The 18,950-nt window shown below is 34.5% G+C and overlaps 3 protein-coding genes across 3 annotated transcripts; 1 reads left to right on the forward strand and 2 right to left on the reverse strand.

The window, feature by feature from the left end:
- Window positions 1–1,025: 1,025 nt before the first annotated feature.
- On the reverse strand, window positions 1,026–2,284 carry LOC147407498 (snakin-2-like). The gene is made up of 3 exons (XM_086436093.1): window positions 2,120–2,284; window positions 1,564–1,606; window positions 1,026–1,402 (listed from the first exon to the last, which is right to left on the reverse strand). Exons 1-3 carry the CDS (start codon window positions 2,216–2,218, stop codon window positions 1,221–1,223), a joined length of 324 nt encoding a protein of 107 aa, XP_086292219.1. The 5' UTR covers window positions 2,219–2,284; the 3' UTR covers window positions 1,026–1,220.
- Window positions 2,285–4,235: 1,951 nt separating this feature from the next.
- On the reverse strand, window positions 4,236–10,966 carry LOC147407499 (uncharacterized). Its single transcript, XM_086436088.1, has 6 exons — window positions 10,595–10,966; window positions 7,371–7,570; window positions 5,189–5,329; window positions 4,975–5,055; window positions 4,480–4,604; window positions 4,236–4,382 (listed from the first exon to the last, which is right to left on the reverse strand). Exons 1-6 carry the CDS (start codon window positions 10,815–10,817, stop codon window positions 4,334–4,336), a joined length of 819 nt encoding a protein of 272 aa, XP_086292214.1. The 5' UTR covers window positions 10,818–10,966; the 3' UTR covers window positions 4,236–4,333.
- Window positions 10,967–13,971: 3,005 nt separating this feature from the next.
- On the forward strand, window positions 13,972–17,854 carry LOC147407500 (uncharacterized). Its single transcript, XM_086436094.1, has 5 exons — window positions 13,972–14,250; window positions 14,366–14,477; window positions 15,320–15,393; window positions 15,493–16,077; window positions 17,478–17,854. Exons 1-5 carry the CDS (start codon window positions 14,047–14,049, stop codon window positions 17,598–17,600), a joined length of 1,098 nt encoding a protein of 365 aa, XP_086292220.1. The 5' UTR covers window positions 13,972–14,046; the 3' UTR covers window positions 17,601–17,854.
- The last annotated feature ends 1,096 nt before the right edge of the window (window positions 17,855–18,950 follow it).

An 18,950-nucleotide genomic window follows, 5' to 3' on the forward strand; every position in this document is an offset into this window, starting at 1 on the left:
ACTTCTAATATATATATATATATATATAATCTCATTCGCACCAACATTTTGTCTTATATGGGTTATAAGTTTTGGAATGGGTTGATTTTTTTTTTTTTTTAAAAGGATAATCTCCATGGTGAGGAGATCATCCTCACAAAAAATCAACCCATTGAAACTTTTAACCCTATCAAAAGTAGTTTACAAGTAGAAGAATCATAGACTGTTAATTTGTAAACCACTTTTGTCTTAAAACTAAATAAATACCACATATGTTTTTTTTTTTTACTCCACTATTTTCCTCTTTTTTTCCCTCTATCAAAATTTTCTTCATTTTTAGCCTCCGTATAATTCTATAAATTAACAAATCCTCTTTCTAATTTCTATACCTCCTATCTCTAGAACAGCTAATATCCAGCATGAAAAATATTTTCATCCCTCATTGTTCAAACCATAATTCTCTATAATCAAAGACCAAAAAGACCATTTACATTTGAAAGTTACCTATTACAGGATCTTAAGATACAGTGATCTATCTTCTTTGATCGAGAATGATTTCCATGGATTTTTTTTGCATTGAAGTTCAACCAATTTTTTAGTATAAGAAGAAAGAGTTGAAAGAAAAATATTATAACAAGGAAAGAGAAGATAGATTTTTGAAGAGAGAGAGTTGAGTCTTTTTATAAATCAAGTTTTTGATAGTAAATGATGTGGACAATAAATAATGTGGTTGAGAAGTAAATAATATTTTTTATTGATAAATAGTATTATTAATAAGATAATTAACAGAAATTGATGATAGGTAAAGTGAGGGATAACATGATGAATAAGGATTTAGGGTGTTGGGAGCCATTTTCTGTCCTTCCCACCCCAAATATTATAGGTTAAGTGAGTAAATAGAGAGGTCACAAGATATGCTCTAAGACTAGGTAATTCCAAAATTCAAGTCTGCAACTCTGACAAAACTTTATTTAGGTACCATGAATGGTACCAAATCTGTCTTGTATATGAGGCTAAAAGGGAATATTTGATTATAATCTACCATATTTTGCTTATTGCTTTACTAATAATGGTATTATTATTAATTATTAGAAAAGCCTCATTTATTTTACAACCATTTTCCATGCTTTACTATGACATGATTTGCACTACTTGAACATCATCTCTTATCACATACATATATACATATATATCCATATGTATGATGATGCCAGGTCTGGTCCAGTAATATTCGATATTGTTCAAGGACATTTACGTCTGCCACCATGGGTAGTCATGTTGGCGTAGCAGGGGCAAACCTCTTGGTTTCCTGAAGTACCGGGAGGGACGCAGTTGCACCTACTACAGCAGGTCCCACATGCCCTCTTGCAGAGCCGAGGCCTCGAAGATAACCGGCACCTGGCATCACAAGCCGCACCACAATCTGCATGGAATAGACGTAAATTATAAATTTCAATAAAAAGATGAATAATTAATTAAAAGTGTTTGATTTATAAAGAAAGAATGTTAGAGCAGTAAGTCCATGCAATTGTGATAATTGTACTTGATTAATTAAATTAGATGATCGATATTATACGTACGTACCTATCGTTTGGAGGAGAGACCTCTGCGCACCACTGCTGCTTATCTGTAATTAGAATATTAGTACACCATGACAAACTGTAAAACACAAGATTCAAGGCTCGAAGAAAGTAAAACAAAAGAACGAAAAAAGAAGAAGAAATATAGACTAGTAAAATATATGTAGACCATGCTTGGGGTACTTAAGTTGAGATATGAACTATATGTTAAATTACAGAGAAATTTATCAAAACATAATCTACTTTTGACGAAACTCCAATTCTGGCTCATTTTTCATTTTAGCCCTCTCGAAGGTTTTAAAATGCTAAGTTCACAAGTTTAAAGTGACAGTCTTGCAAATATATATCAAAAGACTTTCTCGCAGTTTCATTACTTTTAGTGCGTTGTAACTATGTAAACCAGCGAGATTGTCACTTTAAACTTGTGATCTCGTCACTTGAAAATCTGTGCCTACATATATGTTTTGAGAATTAAAATGAATAATTAGCCGGAATGAGGATTTCATCATCACGAAATGGTAATTCATATATGGGGTAATTAATTAAGTTGAGATGTGAACCATTTGATCAGATTCAAACTGAAGTTTTGCTTCAAGTACATTGAAGAAGAGGAGAGACAGGACCAGCGAAGCGGCAAAAGATGTTTTAGAGGTAGCCATACGAGAGAGAGAGAGAGAATATTTTTTGACGAGCAAAATAAGAGAAAGAGGCAATTTATAGTGTGTCAGGGGGCTTTAAGATAAGCGTGTGAATCAAGGACTATTGAGTTTTTACGATCATTGTTTGTACTCTTATATTGTTGGAGGTAAACATCAACTAATTGCAGGCTATAAATTCATGCCACGTACGTAAAAGAGTATGCTATGTGATGCAGCTTATAAGTTCTTTCTTTTCTTTTAAATATCCCAGGCTCTCAGCTGAACGCCTAAACCTGAACCAAACTGATTAGTTACACGTGCGACCGAGCGAGTTTAAATTTTTGTCGTTTTATTAGTTTTAATAGGCCAGGATTTTGGTGAGGAGAGAGAACGAGAGATTGATAATTATTATTAAAGTGACAAGTGAGAAAGGAATCGTGGTCAACAAGTTTCGGACAGTTGTGGTAATCTCCAGCTGCACCAAAGTTGGTGCTTCACAGCTGTATTCTTTCGATTTATATGTGGCCATATCATTAATCCACTTGAGATGATGTTGACTATACTTGATTTTGGCTTTGCTAAGACGTCGTGTGGACCCAAATAACGTACATAATCCATCCCCATTTGTTTTCTAGTCCGACTAGCCTTACAAAGGATTTCACCCTTACTAAGGGTCTTTCGGCTCAACGTGTGGCATCCAAAAACATGATCGGATCCTTCGAGGTTTTGGTTGTGAAGGATAAAATTCTTTGAATTTTGAAAAAAATAATTTCGATTATATTTTTGGTTGAATTTTAATTTTAAGTTTAGGAGTTATGTGAAGAAATCCTTTATTTTTCAGATCCGAGTTTTTTGATGAAATTTAAAAGGCTGAAGTGTTGGATTGTAGATGAGTAAAAGGAACCTTTGTAAGGTTCAAAATCATACTATCTTAGCAAGGAAAAGGTTTCACTTTGTTTTCTGTACACGTGGCTTTATCTGAAATGCCAATAATGGTCGTCCCTACCAGTTAAAGCTCCTGGGGTGCTAATGGGAGATTTCGTTTCTGAGAAAGTTTATGTGGTTTTGGACTCGTGAGGGCTTTCATTTTTCTAAAATATGGTGCAATTCATTGGTGCCGTGCCGAATGATGCAGATAGGCTGTGAAAGAAAGTGTGATGTAGGCTAAGAGGCATTGTGTATGATGGTGTGTACGTGTTCCCTGAAATAATGAGCCAGGGACAAAGGTTGGGGAAACATCACTGTGAGGCGGTCAACTATCCATGTCAGACTTAAACCTTAAATGGTGATTGCGTGAATAAAATAAAGCCTATTGGGCTCAATGGATCAAGATGAAAATTGTCCACTCTTTAATTGTTACAAAGAAAGATGTGGCATATGCAGCATGTGTGTGTCGTGGGTCGTGGGTCACGGGTCAAGTCAATCCATCTTCTTCAAGAGATGTAGCAATGAAATCAATTCGTCTTCAATTATGGTTGAGACTTGAGGGAAATCAATTCATCTTTAATATGGTTGAATAGATAATATCACATATTGACGTGTATTTCTCCCTGGCTTGAACTTGACCAGTTTTACCCACCCTTGTTCCCTATTCATTCTTGCAATAAAATTATCTTGGAAAAAATTTAAAAGGCAAGAAAAATAAAATTAATATGAAATGAAAATCAAAGGTGTATCATAGAATTTAAAATGATTTAGCCACGTACACAGCCAGCACTCAGAAGAGTTGTTGATAATCCATTCAGTGAGCCACCCCTTGGTGTAAAATCATGCTGAAAATTTACTGTTGCACTGAAGTATGTGAAGAGAACTTTGAGGGAGCATCATTTTTTATTTTTTATTATTATTATTATTATTAATTTTTTTTTTTTTTTTGGGATAGATTGTGAATTTATGCCAACAGTTAATCCAACTTTGGTAGAATAAATAAAAAATTTACCCAGGATGTCCTATGTCCCTAATATTACTACCACCCATCAGAATTCCAGTCAAGATAGCGAGAGAGACAATATGAGTACATGAATGAGGTGGGATTGCAAAAAGATTCTAAGAAAAGCAAAAAAAAAAAAAAAAAAAACCCACACTTGCTAATTTAAGTTATCCATAGGCATAGTTAGCCTGTAGAATGCTTCAAACTCAAACAACGCCGGAGGGAAGACGTAGAACAAGTTGTCCGCCAACAATGCTGCAAGGAAAAGAAAACTCAATAGTTGTCCCAATGTTCTCACATTAGGGAAATAACATTGGAAAAGATCTCAAAGAATGGAAAGCTTGTTACCCACCTTTTCACATAATAGTAACAAAAGTCTGCAAGGATGAAAGTTTGAACAATTTCTGCGAGCAAAACCATGGATGGCCATGGTCCATAACCCAAAGCTGTCAGTAAGCGACCCTGGGTGTCTAGCACCTGTTACAAGGTAAACAAGGAGAAAACATAGTAATAAGGATAGCGAAACAAGAAGCACTACATTGGAGAACCGTGTGTAAACGTACAAGCAAATTGGGCTAGATGCTGGTAGGTAGGATCCAAAATTTAAAAAAAAAGATCTCACGAGCCCAAAAACTCTAAAAACAACACTATTGGGCGACCTTAACCATCTGACTAGTAATGTTTAATGGATAGGATGGCTAGGATCATTACTTCAAGCATATTTTGAGGAAACAACATCAACCCTAACCCCCATAACAGTGAATGTAACTACTTAATTTTCTGAAAACAATAAATAAATGACATTCCAAACAGGTACCATTCATAAGGACTGTTAGCATGAACAAACCTGGAGAACCCAATGGGCACAGCTCAAAAACCTGGCTACACCCAAAGCAAATACGTAATGGGCTGTAAACGGTTCAATAATCTGAAAATATCAATGGAAGATGGGTTAAGAGAGGAAGTTAATGAGCTTATATTTATCAAAAAAAAAAAAAAAGAGAGGAAGTTAATGCAACTATGTACATGAATATGTGTGCATCTGTTTCTCGAACTCGTACCTTTGTGTTTTGCATCACACGCAACTGGGGTAACACAGAAACGGCTTCCAGATACACACAAAAGGCCCAACACATTCTGTTCAAAATATAATGTGATGTTGATGGATGAATAGCAAGTGCTAATAGAGCACATGGTACCACCTACATCCAAATTGAAAATCTTATATTTTTTTTAATGATGAAACAAATTGAAAAGCTTACATTGATATCACAAAAAGAACAACTTCATAAATAAAGATTAAGAGATTATGGATGTTTGGCAGGTTCAAGCACCCCACAGGGTAAATTAATGATTTTTCCAATTCACAAGCCTATAAGAACAGTAGCAATCACACTTCAAGCAAATTTGCAAACAAGAGTGGGGGGGACTTGGATTTAGAAGATTGAGGATTATAATTGAGGCTGTGCTGGGTAGGTGGCACTGGAGGTTTGAGATGGAGGAGGGTCATTGGGACGAAATTCAGAGTGGATACTAGGGACGGGAGATTAGCCCTGGTAGGAACTCATATGGATACAGAGTTTGGAAAGGTATTCTTAGAGTCTTGCTTGCAATCAGAAGGAAAGTTCGTTTCAAGGTGGGTTCTGGGAGAAGGATTCGATTTTGGGAAGACTCTTAGTGTGGGAACTTGCCCTTGGTGGATCAGTTCTCAGGATTGTTTTCACTACCTCAAAAGAAGGGCCAACCTAGTCCATCATTTCTGATGCATTCAGTTCTTCAGATGCCACATGATTTCAAGTTCAGGAGAAATTTTAATAATTGGGAAGCGGAAGCGGTGGGGACTCTAACGAGATGTGTCATTTTCGGTTCCTATGCTTCTTGAGGAGGCGGATGGTAGAGTTTGGGATGGGTTATTATTTATTAGATCTGTTTTATCATTCTTTGGTGCATTCTAACCCTCACTCATTCTCTTGACGGTGGATATTTGGGTTGGTTTCTTTGTTTGAGGTGCAATTTTGGGAAGAACACTCCCTCACTGCGGATCAAATCACCAATAGAGTATCCTATGGTCCTAAAAGTGCTATTTGCACGTTGTCGATGAAGAGTCTTCTGCTCACATCCTTCACCATCGTTCCTACATGCGTCAAGTGTGGGCTCATTTCTTGTCCTTGCTTGGTATTGCTAGGTGTTTGTCTCGGTCCGTAGAATCATTTTTTAACTCCGTTTGCTATGTGTTGGGGGCTTAGGAAGGAAAGAAATTGTCAAGTTTTTGAAGGAAAGTGTTTTCTTGTGCAGGATTTAATTATCTCAATTCTTTTCTCTTTATGTTTCTAGTGTAAGGTCTTTAAGGAGTTCAATGGGGTATTTTGGATGATTTCTTAGGGAGATGGGATTGGGTTTGTTGGTTGAGGTTGAAATTTCATCTTTGTAATTTGATTGGTCTCCTCGACCTCCTTTCCATTCTAATTCAATCCTTCATATATCAAAAATAAAAAAGAACTAGAGTAGCAAGCTAACCACTACCAATCTATGTAAGTGAACCAGACAGCTGCTATTAAATGAATCACTATCTAACATCTGGTTGTTAACTGCATAACAATAATTTCCAGCCAAGATATGAAAACCCAACAGTAACAAACATTATATTTACACTTATCAAAAAAAAAAACAAACATTATATTTGCTAATTCAGTAGTTTTATTGAGAGTGTGAACAAGATGCAGGATGCAGAAAGAAAATTATAGGAAACGATCTCTAGCCAAAGAGAACCGATGCTAAGTAAAACCCAATTAGCATCTACCAGAATATTGAGAGCAAAGTGAACCGAAGGAGGGGGAGAGTTTCCAAGGGCTTCAATGAGTCTAACTTTAGAATCATCTTACTCAATAACTTACCACACCACTCAGTTTTTTCAATGGGACACCAATCTGATTGGGAAAGAACTCATTGTCCTCCATAAAAATATAAGTTTCCCTAATCCTCCCTAGTTTGAATTGGGGCTAGAAATACAATGGTGGGTGTCATAATTATCAGTTAGATGAATGGAAGATGCTTGGTAGATCAGCTTTAGCAACCTTTGTTGCAAAGCCTATCTTTTCAACATACAATGGTTGCAATGAAACAAAAGAAATGCCAGCATGCATGATGAGTTACATAAGATAGCACCAAAGTTCAACCCAAGATCTAGTTTTTTTTTACTTAACAACTAATAATCACTATGTAAGATCTTGATAGAAAGCTTACCACATAATATATTGCCAAGTTGTCTTTATCCTCCATGTAACTAGACTTCAATTTAAACCGAATCATATAAATAACCCATAGGGTTGTCCCCAGTGTGGCAGAATCAAGTAGTGTGTGTATATCGTATTCCATAACAAAACTGCAGTACAATCTCACAGCTAAAAACATAGCTGTTAGTTCCTGAGACTTGAGTGACAGTCCTGCAAGAGTTTCAAGGAATAGGAGAAATTGTAAAGCACTATAAGCCAGAAAAGTGCCACGACCAGTAAAGAAATATGTAGCATACACAGGAAAAATTAATTTAAAACTCAGGAACAAATTACTAGTAATCATTGAGAATTGATAACCAATCATGGTTAACAAAACAGATCTTCTCAAGCTTTACTCCTCTAGCAAGATGAAATTAGTTCCTATTACAATTTAAAAGAGAAAAATTGAGCATCACCAAACAGGACTGAATTATCCATTATAAAAATATAGCCCTTTCATAATTTAAACAGCTCATTATAAGGCTCCACTATCCATCTGAATTTCTGAAAAAAGTCTGTTGTATCAACTATAAAGATAATTCCACCCCTAAATTAGTTTTGCAAGTAATGTGGAAACGCACAATCCACCCACTAGCATATATAATATAACAGTTAACCAATCAAACAAACCTCAAGACTGATAGAAACTCGTTTTGACGTCCGCCCATGAACGAGACCAGGTCGTCTCGGACGAATTTTCCAATACATTTCAACAATGAGACAAATGAACCTTTAAATCTTGTCCGATATGTTTGACTTGTCTATCCGTCTCGTTGGTGGACAATACCGAGACGTATCGGACGAGTTGTTTTGGTCTCGGACGAGATTTAAAACCATGGATAGAAAAAAGAGATCTATCAAGTCAGCAGTCATCTTGTACTTTCAAATGTTTCGCAAATGCATTCTTGTAGGATGCTGTCTTCTTAATTTTAAATACGTAATGTGCTTTCACACTGCATGTGAACTCATATTTTCTGTTCATTGGCGTGACTTAGATTTAATGAATCATCCTCCATTTCCCTACAAGCTCAATAGAGAATAAGCACTTATCCTAGATTCCCTTGAACTCTGAAGGTAAACATCCCCTAATGGTTGTTACTGGGATATTGTTACTCTGTGTTGCCTAGGTACGGGTACATGTGTCGAAGTCCAACATTGATGCAAAGTGTAAGATTCCACATATCCAAGGAAAAAAAAAAAAGCTCCATCCTGTGGAGCTTTCAATAAGGTAACCTCAAAGTCTCTTTTTGTTTCACTGTATTGTCTTTTGGGGTTAGAAAATCATTAATGTTTAGTGGTTTGAGTAGAGGCCACAATACTCTGTCCAATGAGGAAAGAGCACATCACCTTATGAAATACACCATGAGGTGACTCTTATTAGATAACCTCTTATGTAATCTCAGGTCACTAAACATCATCATCTTGATTCTACCTCGTTCGTACCAATTTTATTCTAACATTTGTAAAAACACTAGCAAAAGAATAAATCCAGAAATGCCATTGTGATCGATTGAATGAAATAATGAATCACGTTCCCCCACTCATTTATGTCTAATCTATGTCTCCTGTTAATTCAAGCGTGTCCGTATCCACTCTTACAAACCTAAATCCATGTCCCTTTTGGCCTCTCACTAGCTCATTTAAAACCTTCAAATTGTGTGTTCCTTCTAACTGGGGTCATTATCAGTCTTCATTGCATATGATAAACAATCTCAATTGACTTTTCCTTAGTTTATCATTTACAGGGACTACCCCAAAAAACGTTCATGAATGCAGTTGGTTTTAATTTTATCTTCTCACCAATCCATCCTAACAACCTCACCTCTTCCACGTCAATCTATGAAAATGTTGTCTGTTGACTACCCAACATTCAACTTCATTAGCTTAGCTGGTATTACTATCGTCTTAAAAAAAATTCCTTTTATTTTATCCTTTTCCAATTCAAAGATGTAAGAATGAAATATGTTATGCTTATCTTAAATCTTTTAATTTGAATTTTGTTCCACTCTAATCTCCCAAGTCATCAGATTTAACCTAGATGTATGTTTCAATTACTGTTTGGTGACAAACAGTAATTGAACCATCTTGTCCAACAATAACTTAAGGTCGGAAATAAGTGATCGAACCATTTTATGTCTAACCTTTTTCTATGAAAAAAAAAAAATCTAAGACGACATGGGTCTATAATGTCAAGTTCCAATACGTTTCAATTATAAGGTACAAAACTAGTGACGTATGTATTACCTTGAGATCTTTGCTCCCATGGAAAAGAACTGACATAATGAGACGTACCTAAATATATGGCGATGGGAGTAATGTATTTTTAGTGTATGTGATGTATGAGATCATTACTAGTTGTGTTTATGTGAAAAATGGGAAGGAGTTGCTTCTACTGTGGGTTGGTTAGGTGGGTAATTAGATTCCTTGAGTGGGTACGTTAGCGAGAGAATTATTCTATTTTGTAGGGAGTGTAGTTATTTTAGGAGAGAGGGTTCTATGTATTTAATCTCCATGATTGTATGGAATATTATGCAGAGAAATATTATTATGAATCCTTAATTGGGTTTTGAGATTGAACATCTCGAATAGGTCTTGGAGGTCCGACCTCTCTCGAATAAGATCATCATTTATCTTTTTCCCATTTTTTTCATTATTTTTAACGTTCTATAAAAATTAGGTATGTAACACATAAACCCAAACCCCTCAAAAATTGTCCATTATCCTCCAAACATCAAAAGAGTATAAACATAATAGAGGAACACAGTCCACTAACACATTAGACAACAGCTATATATATAAATGAACGGTTGGGATCATGTGTTTTCTCATGAGTCAACGAGAAAAAAAAAAAAAAAGTCACATTTTTCATTTATAATCCAAATGAACTGAAACCCAATTCCCCAAAACCAGCAACCCTAGCAATACAAACAAATCCCCCAAATTACCATTCTCCAGCAAACATCATTGAGAAGAAAATCCCACAACCATCCAACTTTATAAAAAAAATAGAAACTCCTCACTAAGAAAAAAAAAAAAAAGGTATTTTTTTTGTTGTTGCTAATTTCAACTTCAAATATCAGAAAAGTATAACCCCAAAATCAGCAGCCCCAACTCAAATAACAAAGATAAAAAAAAATTAAAAATTAAAAATTAACTTAAAGTAAAAAAAAAAAAACCATGAGAAGGAAAAATTACCAGCACAAGTCTTCTCTTTCATGAGTTTGTAGATGAGAACAGAGATACCGAGAGAGTGAACAGCCTCAGCTGCAATAAAGAGGTTATCGTGATCGTGAACAATGAATCTCAAAAAAACCAGAGCTGCCACGCCTGATACAACAGCGAGAAAGGCCTTCACTTTCGGTGGTTGTCTCCTCACCCATGTCGCCACAACACGTAGTGGTCTTTTAGATCCCTTCATCTCTCGATCAATGGATGAATATTGGAGAAAAAAACTGAAAAATTAGATCCGATGTAGGAACTCGGAAACGTTTATAAAGGGAAGTTATTGAAAAAGAGGGGATTTAGCTGTGGCTGATCAACTGCCATACTGACTATTACCACCAGTTGAAATGGGGACCACGATGACTGGTAAATAAAATATAATGTTTTTTTTTGTTTTTTTTTTTTGGAGGGTTTGGGAGAGATAAACCTCTATTTTCAAACAAGAATATAGCTGAGCTCCCTTGACTTCGATCTTCGATGACAGGCCAATAAAAATGATGGAAATGCCCTCATTTTCAACCTCTTGCCAAAACATTAATTTTTTTTCTTAAAAATGTAGGAGTAATTGGATAGTTGAAATAACGCTCAGAGCAGCACTGCAGTGTATCATAGATTTTTTTTTTCTTGAGATACAATTATCTTATAATTGATGGAATTTTGTACATTCAAGTGAAGTATTATTTCGAGTCAGTGTAGAAGTTCTTTTTTTCTTTCTCCAAAAACTCATTATCTTATGATTCAATTTTATGAAAAGTCATCTTCAACCTAACACCCCATAAATCATGATCATGTTCTTGAGTTTCAAACATTGACAAAAATAGAATCTTGACGTTAGAGAGGATGAAAAAATTCACCTATAACTGACAACAATAAATCTTGAGTTTTTGTTTGGTCAGGTCAATAAAATAATAATAATAATAATAATAATCTATAACTAAACAACTAGGTATCATCAATGAAAATGACATAATTTTCGGCGATTTAATAAATGATTGCTAAGGGCGTCCAAGTGTTGAAAAAGGATGTTTGGAGTTGGGTGATGTTTCCCAACTCTTGGATACTTATCCTATACAGCACTTTGGTTAACGATTGTCCTGATCCAATAAATAATTGGTTTGGTCTACAACCATACGAAGTTTTATATTCATCTTGAGCCGTGATAATATGATGCTCCCCTCTTGGCAAACTCCCCCCTACACCACTATCACAAAACCATAGATCAAATGCCTTAGATGCACGACAAGTATTTATAATTATGTGTATCCCGAGGTAAATGATCTTTGATATTGTGATGGGCATTTGTCAGAAGGGAGCGTCATATTATCACAACTCATTCATCTTATCTTTTTGGAAATGTGGATGTATTGGTAACCTCCATTAATTGTACATGTTAATATAATCAGGTAAAGTTGGTAGACAAATAAATGCATGGATTACCAACTATATAAGCAATTGGATTTATTTATCCAATAAATAACTGTGGGTCCAATGAGATGAGCCCATGAATGTGTGATATATGCAAGGGAGCAGAACTATAGATATTTTTCTTCAGGATTTACAAGAAAAAGATCAATGATTTTGTGCCCTTACCATATTAGCCGGTGTATAGATTAAGTGAAAATATACAAGTTAGAAAGTCATTAGCTAAAATCTTATTAAAACTTTCAACATGTTTTTTATTTGAATTTTTTTTTTTTTGCACTAATGCTGGAGTGTCATTTTTGGACAACAAAAATAACATTTTTAAATGACAAAAATGACATTTTGATGTGATGACATATACATAACCATAGATATTTCCTCGAGATATCAGATAAAAGCATCTATGGTGATGTGCACTGCACCACACAAAAAATGTTATTTTTGTCACCCAAAAAATGTCACCCCAGCACGACTCTTTTTTTTTTTTATTATTTTATTTTATGTTATTTCTAAAAGAGAATGGGAGAGCCATTGAGATTTTGTTTCTTTTTGTTCTCACAGAGCCGCTGGATCCTTTTCAAACAAACCAAACATCCTTTTTCTCTCACTGAAGACTGAAGTTGCAACTATTTCAAACTAACCACAAAGAAAGGAACAAATAGTTGCACACCACCCATTACTAATTGCACTCCATTACTTTAAAAAAAGAAAAACCCTTCTATACTCCATTTGGATGATTACACTCTAAAATTAATTTTAAAAAAGTTTCATTCATTTTTTCTTTTCTTTTTTTTTTTTTTCTTTTTTCTCAACTATACCCAAAGAAATTATTGATAGTTTAATAATTTTTGTAGGAAATATTTTTTTTTGTTTTTGTTTTTGTTTCAGAACTATCTTTACAAAATTACATTCTCTTGAAGTATATAGATTCAAATTAAATTCTAAACAATGATTAGAAAATCATTGTCTTAATTAAGTTGGAGTTGAAGAGAATACGAACAAAATTAATCACAAAACATGATTAAAGTAGAACACGAGCAAAGAATACAAGACTACAAGTTAAAATAAAGCTTAAACCCTAAAAGATTTTGTATTTAAGTGCAAGTAATAGCTTAACATAAAGATTATAAAAATACAAAAAAAAAAAAAAAAAAAAGATTTTTTAAGATTGGTATGCAACTAACAGTTAATGAGGTGCAACTAGTTGGTCCTTAAAGAAACTTATCTACAAAATCGCGTGCAAGTTAAAAAGATACCATCACGTTCAGAACCTTGTTAGTAATTTCAAATACAACAAAATTTTGATTTGTGAAAATTTTGACTTTTATTCGATTTTGGATTGCAAAAATCTGATTTAAAATTCAATAAAAAATTTGATAAATGGAAAATATAGGCATATGCTTCATGCGTGTATTATCCGTTTCATTTTAAAATTTCGAAAATAAAAAATTTGCCCATGTGATAGTGATGTTAACACTAATGGTAATAATGATGGTAGTGATAATGAAGACATTGAGGTTATTGTATCATCGATTTTTTAAAAGAAGATCAAAGTCGAGGGACAAATCATCAATTTGGAATGTTAAGATGTATTCTCAAATAAATGTAAAAGGTTGTCATGTAAACAAGTGAATTCCTTCAAAATTTTGAAGTATGACGACTTCAAAGTCGACTTCTATTACATGTCACAACTTATAGGTTTACACTTTGCAACATACAGTAAGTTATATTAGTAATTTTTTTTCAATGATTTTTGTAAAAATTTGTAAAAGTTATAACAAAAACCTTTTACTCTCATCAAACGTAAAATCTATGAATTATTAAGAATAGTTCAATAATACGGAGAATAATACTTTTATTTAAAAAAATAAAAAATTCGTGAATTTTAAAGAATTAAACGGGAGATTGCTAACGAGGGTTCATAATAAATACGCTCCCAGCCTCCCGAAGGCCGAAGCTCAATTCAAATAAAATATTAACGGTCGATTTCATCTGTCTCTGGAATGGCTGTCGATGAAGATTCTCAGATCTCATATGATCCTCAACAATGGCGAAAGATCTTCAATTCTCTCGTTCACGTGTTGCAGACCCAACAAACCCAGCTCGAACTACTCGTTAAAGAGCGAAAATTTCTCGAAGATCGGATACAAATCCAATACGATCGATGGGTTTCCGATGTTCATCTCCTCGAAGGTCAAATATCTCAGGTAAGCCTTGGAGAAGCCCCCTAATAAGAGAGCTTAATGTGGAAATTTAGGGTTTTTTTTTTTGGTTCCTGTAGTTTTTAGGGATTTAAAACTTTTGTTCTAATTACTTGTGCAGATGAGTACGGATCTTTCACAGTCCGAGTTGGCTTGTTTTCTGGAGGCAGCAAAATCAGATCTGATCGTTGGATTGAAGAAGAAGGAAGCCCTTCTCTACAAGATGAAATTAGGTCAGATTTTCTGCCTAATATTTTGGGGTTCTGTTTGTTCTTTAAGACTCTTTATATGTTTTCTTTAATTGTCTTTTAAAATTATGGGCTGGTCTTCTGATTTTGTTTTTTATTGTGTTTATATTTTGTTTCTTTTACTAGATTATGGCATAATTCTGAAAAGACTGTCCAATGCCAAAAAAAAAAAAAAAAGAAGGAATGTTGGGGCCTGCTTGATTGGCGTTCTTGTGTGAACAAAATATATCGGGCATGAGAAAAAAAAAGTCTCGTTCTCGCACAAAAATGGCGACCCAATTAGGCAATTTTAGTATATGTTTTCCCTTCCCCCTCTTTTGTAAAAAAAAAACTAAAAATGCCATTTTGAACATTGTAGTCAAATTCAGATGCTTTTGCATCAAATGTTCAAGGGGGTGCTATCAAAATTTGAAATTGTGGAGGTAATGACTGATGTCAACCGTGACTGTTAGTTTGTTATTGTTGTAATTGTCATAGAAGTCATCATTATGGTGGGTGATTTGTCTGTTTTACTATCATTTCATGTCATTATTACATTGATGTAAGTTTTTCTTGAAAAAATAATAAAACAATGTTGAAATGTTATAGAATTGTGAAGTAACGAGTTAACAGTTAGTAAGGGTTCTTATATTAGGGGTGTTTGTCATGTATATAGCATGACAGGGTTTGGCTCAAGAATGTTATAACACTTATTGTTGTCTTCTACATATAATTAGTCTTGAGAATTTCTAATTTCGAAGGAAAATTTTGTTTTAGGGTCGTGTTTCTGAATTGAAATAATCTCTAATGTATGTGCTACACCCCTTTATTTCTTACCACAAAAGCAGGATGTGTAAATAGCGACTTGGAGGATTTCAAATCATGGTTCGAGCTCCTGACCCATGAATGTTCTGAATTTAAAGTATGTTAGCATGATTTCAGTGAATTGCATTACAGTTTCTTTTGTTTAGGAGTATCTGCTGATTGCTTTAGAAAAATAAAACTTTCTCTTGATTTATAGGACAAATGTGGAGATAAAAATAATGAAACTAACAAAGGAAAGGGACGGGACAAAGAGGAACAACATTCCAAGATCTTGGAAGGTGAAGTAAGAAAACTAAAGCGAGCATACGAGAAGCTTACTTCAAAGAACAGCTCTGAGGTTTCTGCACTATTGTCAGAAAGAGACTTTGTGTGGAACCAGTTTAAGAGGATGGAAAGCGACTACACTAGTCTCCTAAAGAGCAAGCATGTTGAAGTTCAACAGGCGAATGAGAAGATAGAGAAACTTCTAGCTAGTATGGAGGAGTTACAATCATCAAAAAATGAAAAGGATGAGACCATTATAAAGCTAAAAGCTAAACTGGATAAACTTGAGGCAGATACAGATAAAAGCAATAGAGAAATTTCCAGACTCTCTGGGGAATTAGAGTTACTTAGAAACTCCAGAAGTGTTGTGGATACACCAGTCTTGAATCGATGCTCCACAAAATCAATTACTAGTAGGCTGGGAAACCAAAACAGTATCAAGGACCGAACGAGAACTGCTGTGAAGAAAGAATTGTCTGGGTCACAATCCTTTGATCCTCTGAAGAACCCTGTGAAGGTAAGTGAAAAATTAATGAATTATAGATTTGTTTAAATCTCACTTTTTAAAGTCAGGTTTTTAATTAGTGTGCCTCATTCATGCAAGACTTTTGTTGCTTTGTTTTCCCTCTAACGGTACCAGCAAATTTTCTGTGTAAATACATAGAAAGTTATTGATTTATATATGGCTTGGATCTATTAGGCATATAAAGTCATTACTCATCATCAAAGTAAACAACAACAAAGAGTTGAAACTAAGGATTGATTAGCACATGAATTTATCCTAGAAGTTATAAAGTTTCATGACCTAACTCACCAAGACATGCATTTCCGCGTACTATACAAATTTCACTTTCACACAACACATGGGCAATAGAAGAAGACAGAAAGAATAGCTCTCTTTGTAAGTGTGGACTAATAGCCTCCAAACACCAAATCTTGTTTTAACAAATTGTGATCAGTTATAATCACACCCTGTAATGAGGGTACAAAAGTAGAATACTAGAATACTTTAGATCTTACCAATGGATGCAGAATGAAGTAGTTTCTAACATATTAAAATAACAAGCCAAGATGGTGCAGTAACAGTCCTGCGTAGAAGATGCTTTTACAATGCAGGACTGAAAAAGTGAGTGTCCGTTATCGTTGTTTCTTCTCATTGTTCTTTGAAATGATATTAAAGAATGTTGCTCTGTTCATTGCCTTCTTGGAGTAGATTGATAAATATTACCAATGCAGCTATAAATGCCTTCATATTTTAGTTTCTTAGCATTTTCAATCTACTCAAGTCAAATTTGAGCGGTCAGTCCATCTCAGCTCAAACTCGAGTGGTTGATCCATCTTGGTCTGACTAGTCAGATGCTCGGGCTTGACTTGGTTGGGTCTTATTTATTGGTTTTCCTTTGGATAAGTGCAGATAGTCTGTCTTGTATTGAACATTGATGTCGTGCATGTCATATGCATCCACAGTTCCTCAATTGCTCTTTCATTGGAGGTTCAAAGAAAAATTTGAGATTATTTAGGCTCCATTCCACAGTTCGATGATTGATCTTTCTGGTTTGCATGTTATCTAAATTGCATATTTTCTTTACTTTAGATCCTTCATCAAAATCTTATAAGTGTTAATCATGGTTATTTCATAAGTAGCGTTTATCTACAGCTGCTTGAAGTTACCGAGAACAGGAAATTTGAATAGAAATGGGTATGAAGTGTAGAGTTGTTTGTTTTATTAAACAAATTCAATAATAAAAATCTAGAAGTAGGTTTTGTTAATTATAGATTTGCTCTCTTATCTTCTATCAAAATTAAACTATCAATGAGCTGCTTGTTATTAATTTTGTTTGCTACAATTCAAAAGAGAATTACTTTGACTTGTAAATGATCTAAATGGTGAAAATATCCAATCTTTGTTTGTGATAGGGATTAAAAAAAAGTTCAAAGAGAAGAAGAGTTGAGTCTATGCCCAGTTCAGAAACTCCAAGGTTGTTCTCATCCACATTTAAGGTTCCCAAACTGAAGAACTCTGCATCTTCCATTACTTGACTGACAGACTGACTACCCACTTGTTTTTCTTTTCTCTTTGGTGCCGCATTCTAGTGTATTTTAACAAACGGAAATTCTCATTTCCTTCTAATTTCCATATATATTGTGTAATTGTTCCATTAGCTCCACGCTAGTTGTCTATTTTATATTCTGATTTCCAAACAATCAATTTGTTGGAGAATTCCAGTGAGAATATTTGCATCCATATTCTTTTATGACTTATACAAGCATGATTACCCAAATCATCTTTTTTATTTTTTTTGTGTGTAGAATATTCGTCTGAGTATTTTTTATTGTCTGAATGAATCTACTAGTTTTTAAGTTCTACAGTTTAACATTGGATTCAGATTCAGCATGTGTGATGTCCAAGGCTGGGGACAATTGAATGGTGATTCTCTGAAGTTGTCATTAAATTTTTTGTCTAGCAATCTCTTTGATTCTGTGGTGGCGTTCACCCTGTAGAAAATAGACGTGTAAGCATCTCTTTCAGGCCCAATGTCTCCACACCTGCAAATGCCACATAACACACCTTTTTATTTGATTTGTGATTAATCTGTTGATATTCATTGTATTTTGATTTAAAAGATTAATCCAATTTGTGTAAAATGCTAGGAGGCTTGCTCCCACCTTGGACTAGGATGCACAAAGAAGTCTGACATTCCTCCAATTAGATCAATTTTCTCACTTTCTTTGTATTGTTCTTTTCTTTGAGATCTAGTCATCAAGTTAAAAGTCAGGTATAACTTTTGATACCAAAGAAAATGTTTAAATGTATTTGGGGAGGGGGGGCGCGCATTTTTCCAACTCATCAAATCTACAACCTTGCCCATGGGTGGGTGGGGAATGGTGGCATTTTTCCAACCATCAAATCTACAACCTTCGCATGGGCAAGGTCTTGATACCACATTTACATGTCAGCCATCTCAAACTATCCTAAAAGATTGTTCACCATCAATCACAACTTCATCACCATTATTAATAGTTTATCACTGATTCACTATCATCAGTTGTTGGTTGCCATCCATCACCAGGTCACCCCTCTTCTCTATTGGATCACCATCTAAATACATATTTCGTTAACATCCCACGTTAATGTTGTGTATATAGATACCAAATGAATGGAAGAAGAAAAAAAAAAAACATGGTAGGAGACATACAGGGTGATACCAACTATCAAATAATTAAACTTACAAGCACACTAAAATAAATTACATTGGATAACCAATTTGTTTTTTTATGTTGGTAGATTGATCATTTACTTAAACAAATGATAAAGAAGTACAATGATTAGAGAGGAAGAATTTTCATATGATTTTATTGATCTAAGAAAGCAAAGAGAAATTATCTAGA

This window comes from Akebia trifoliata, chromosome 3 (assembly GCF_017979445.1).
Source record: "Akebia trifoliata isolate Shusen 1 chromosome 3, ASM1797944v1, whole genome shotgun sequence".
Taxonomy (NCBI): domain Eukaryota; kingdom Viridiplantae; phylum Streptophyta; class Magnoliopsida; order Ranunculales; family Lardizabalaceae; genus Akebia; species Akebia trifoliata.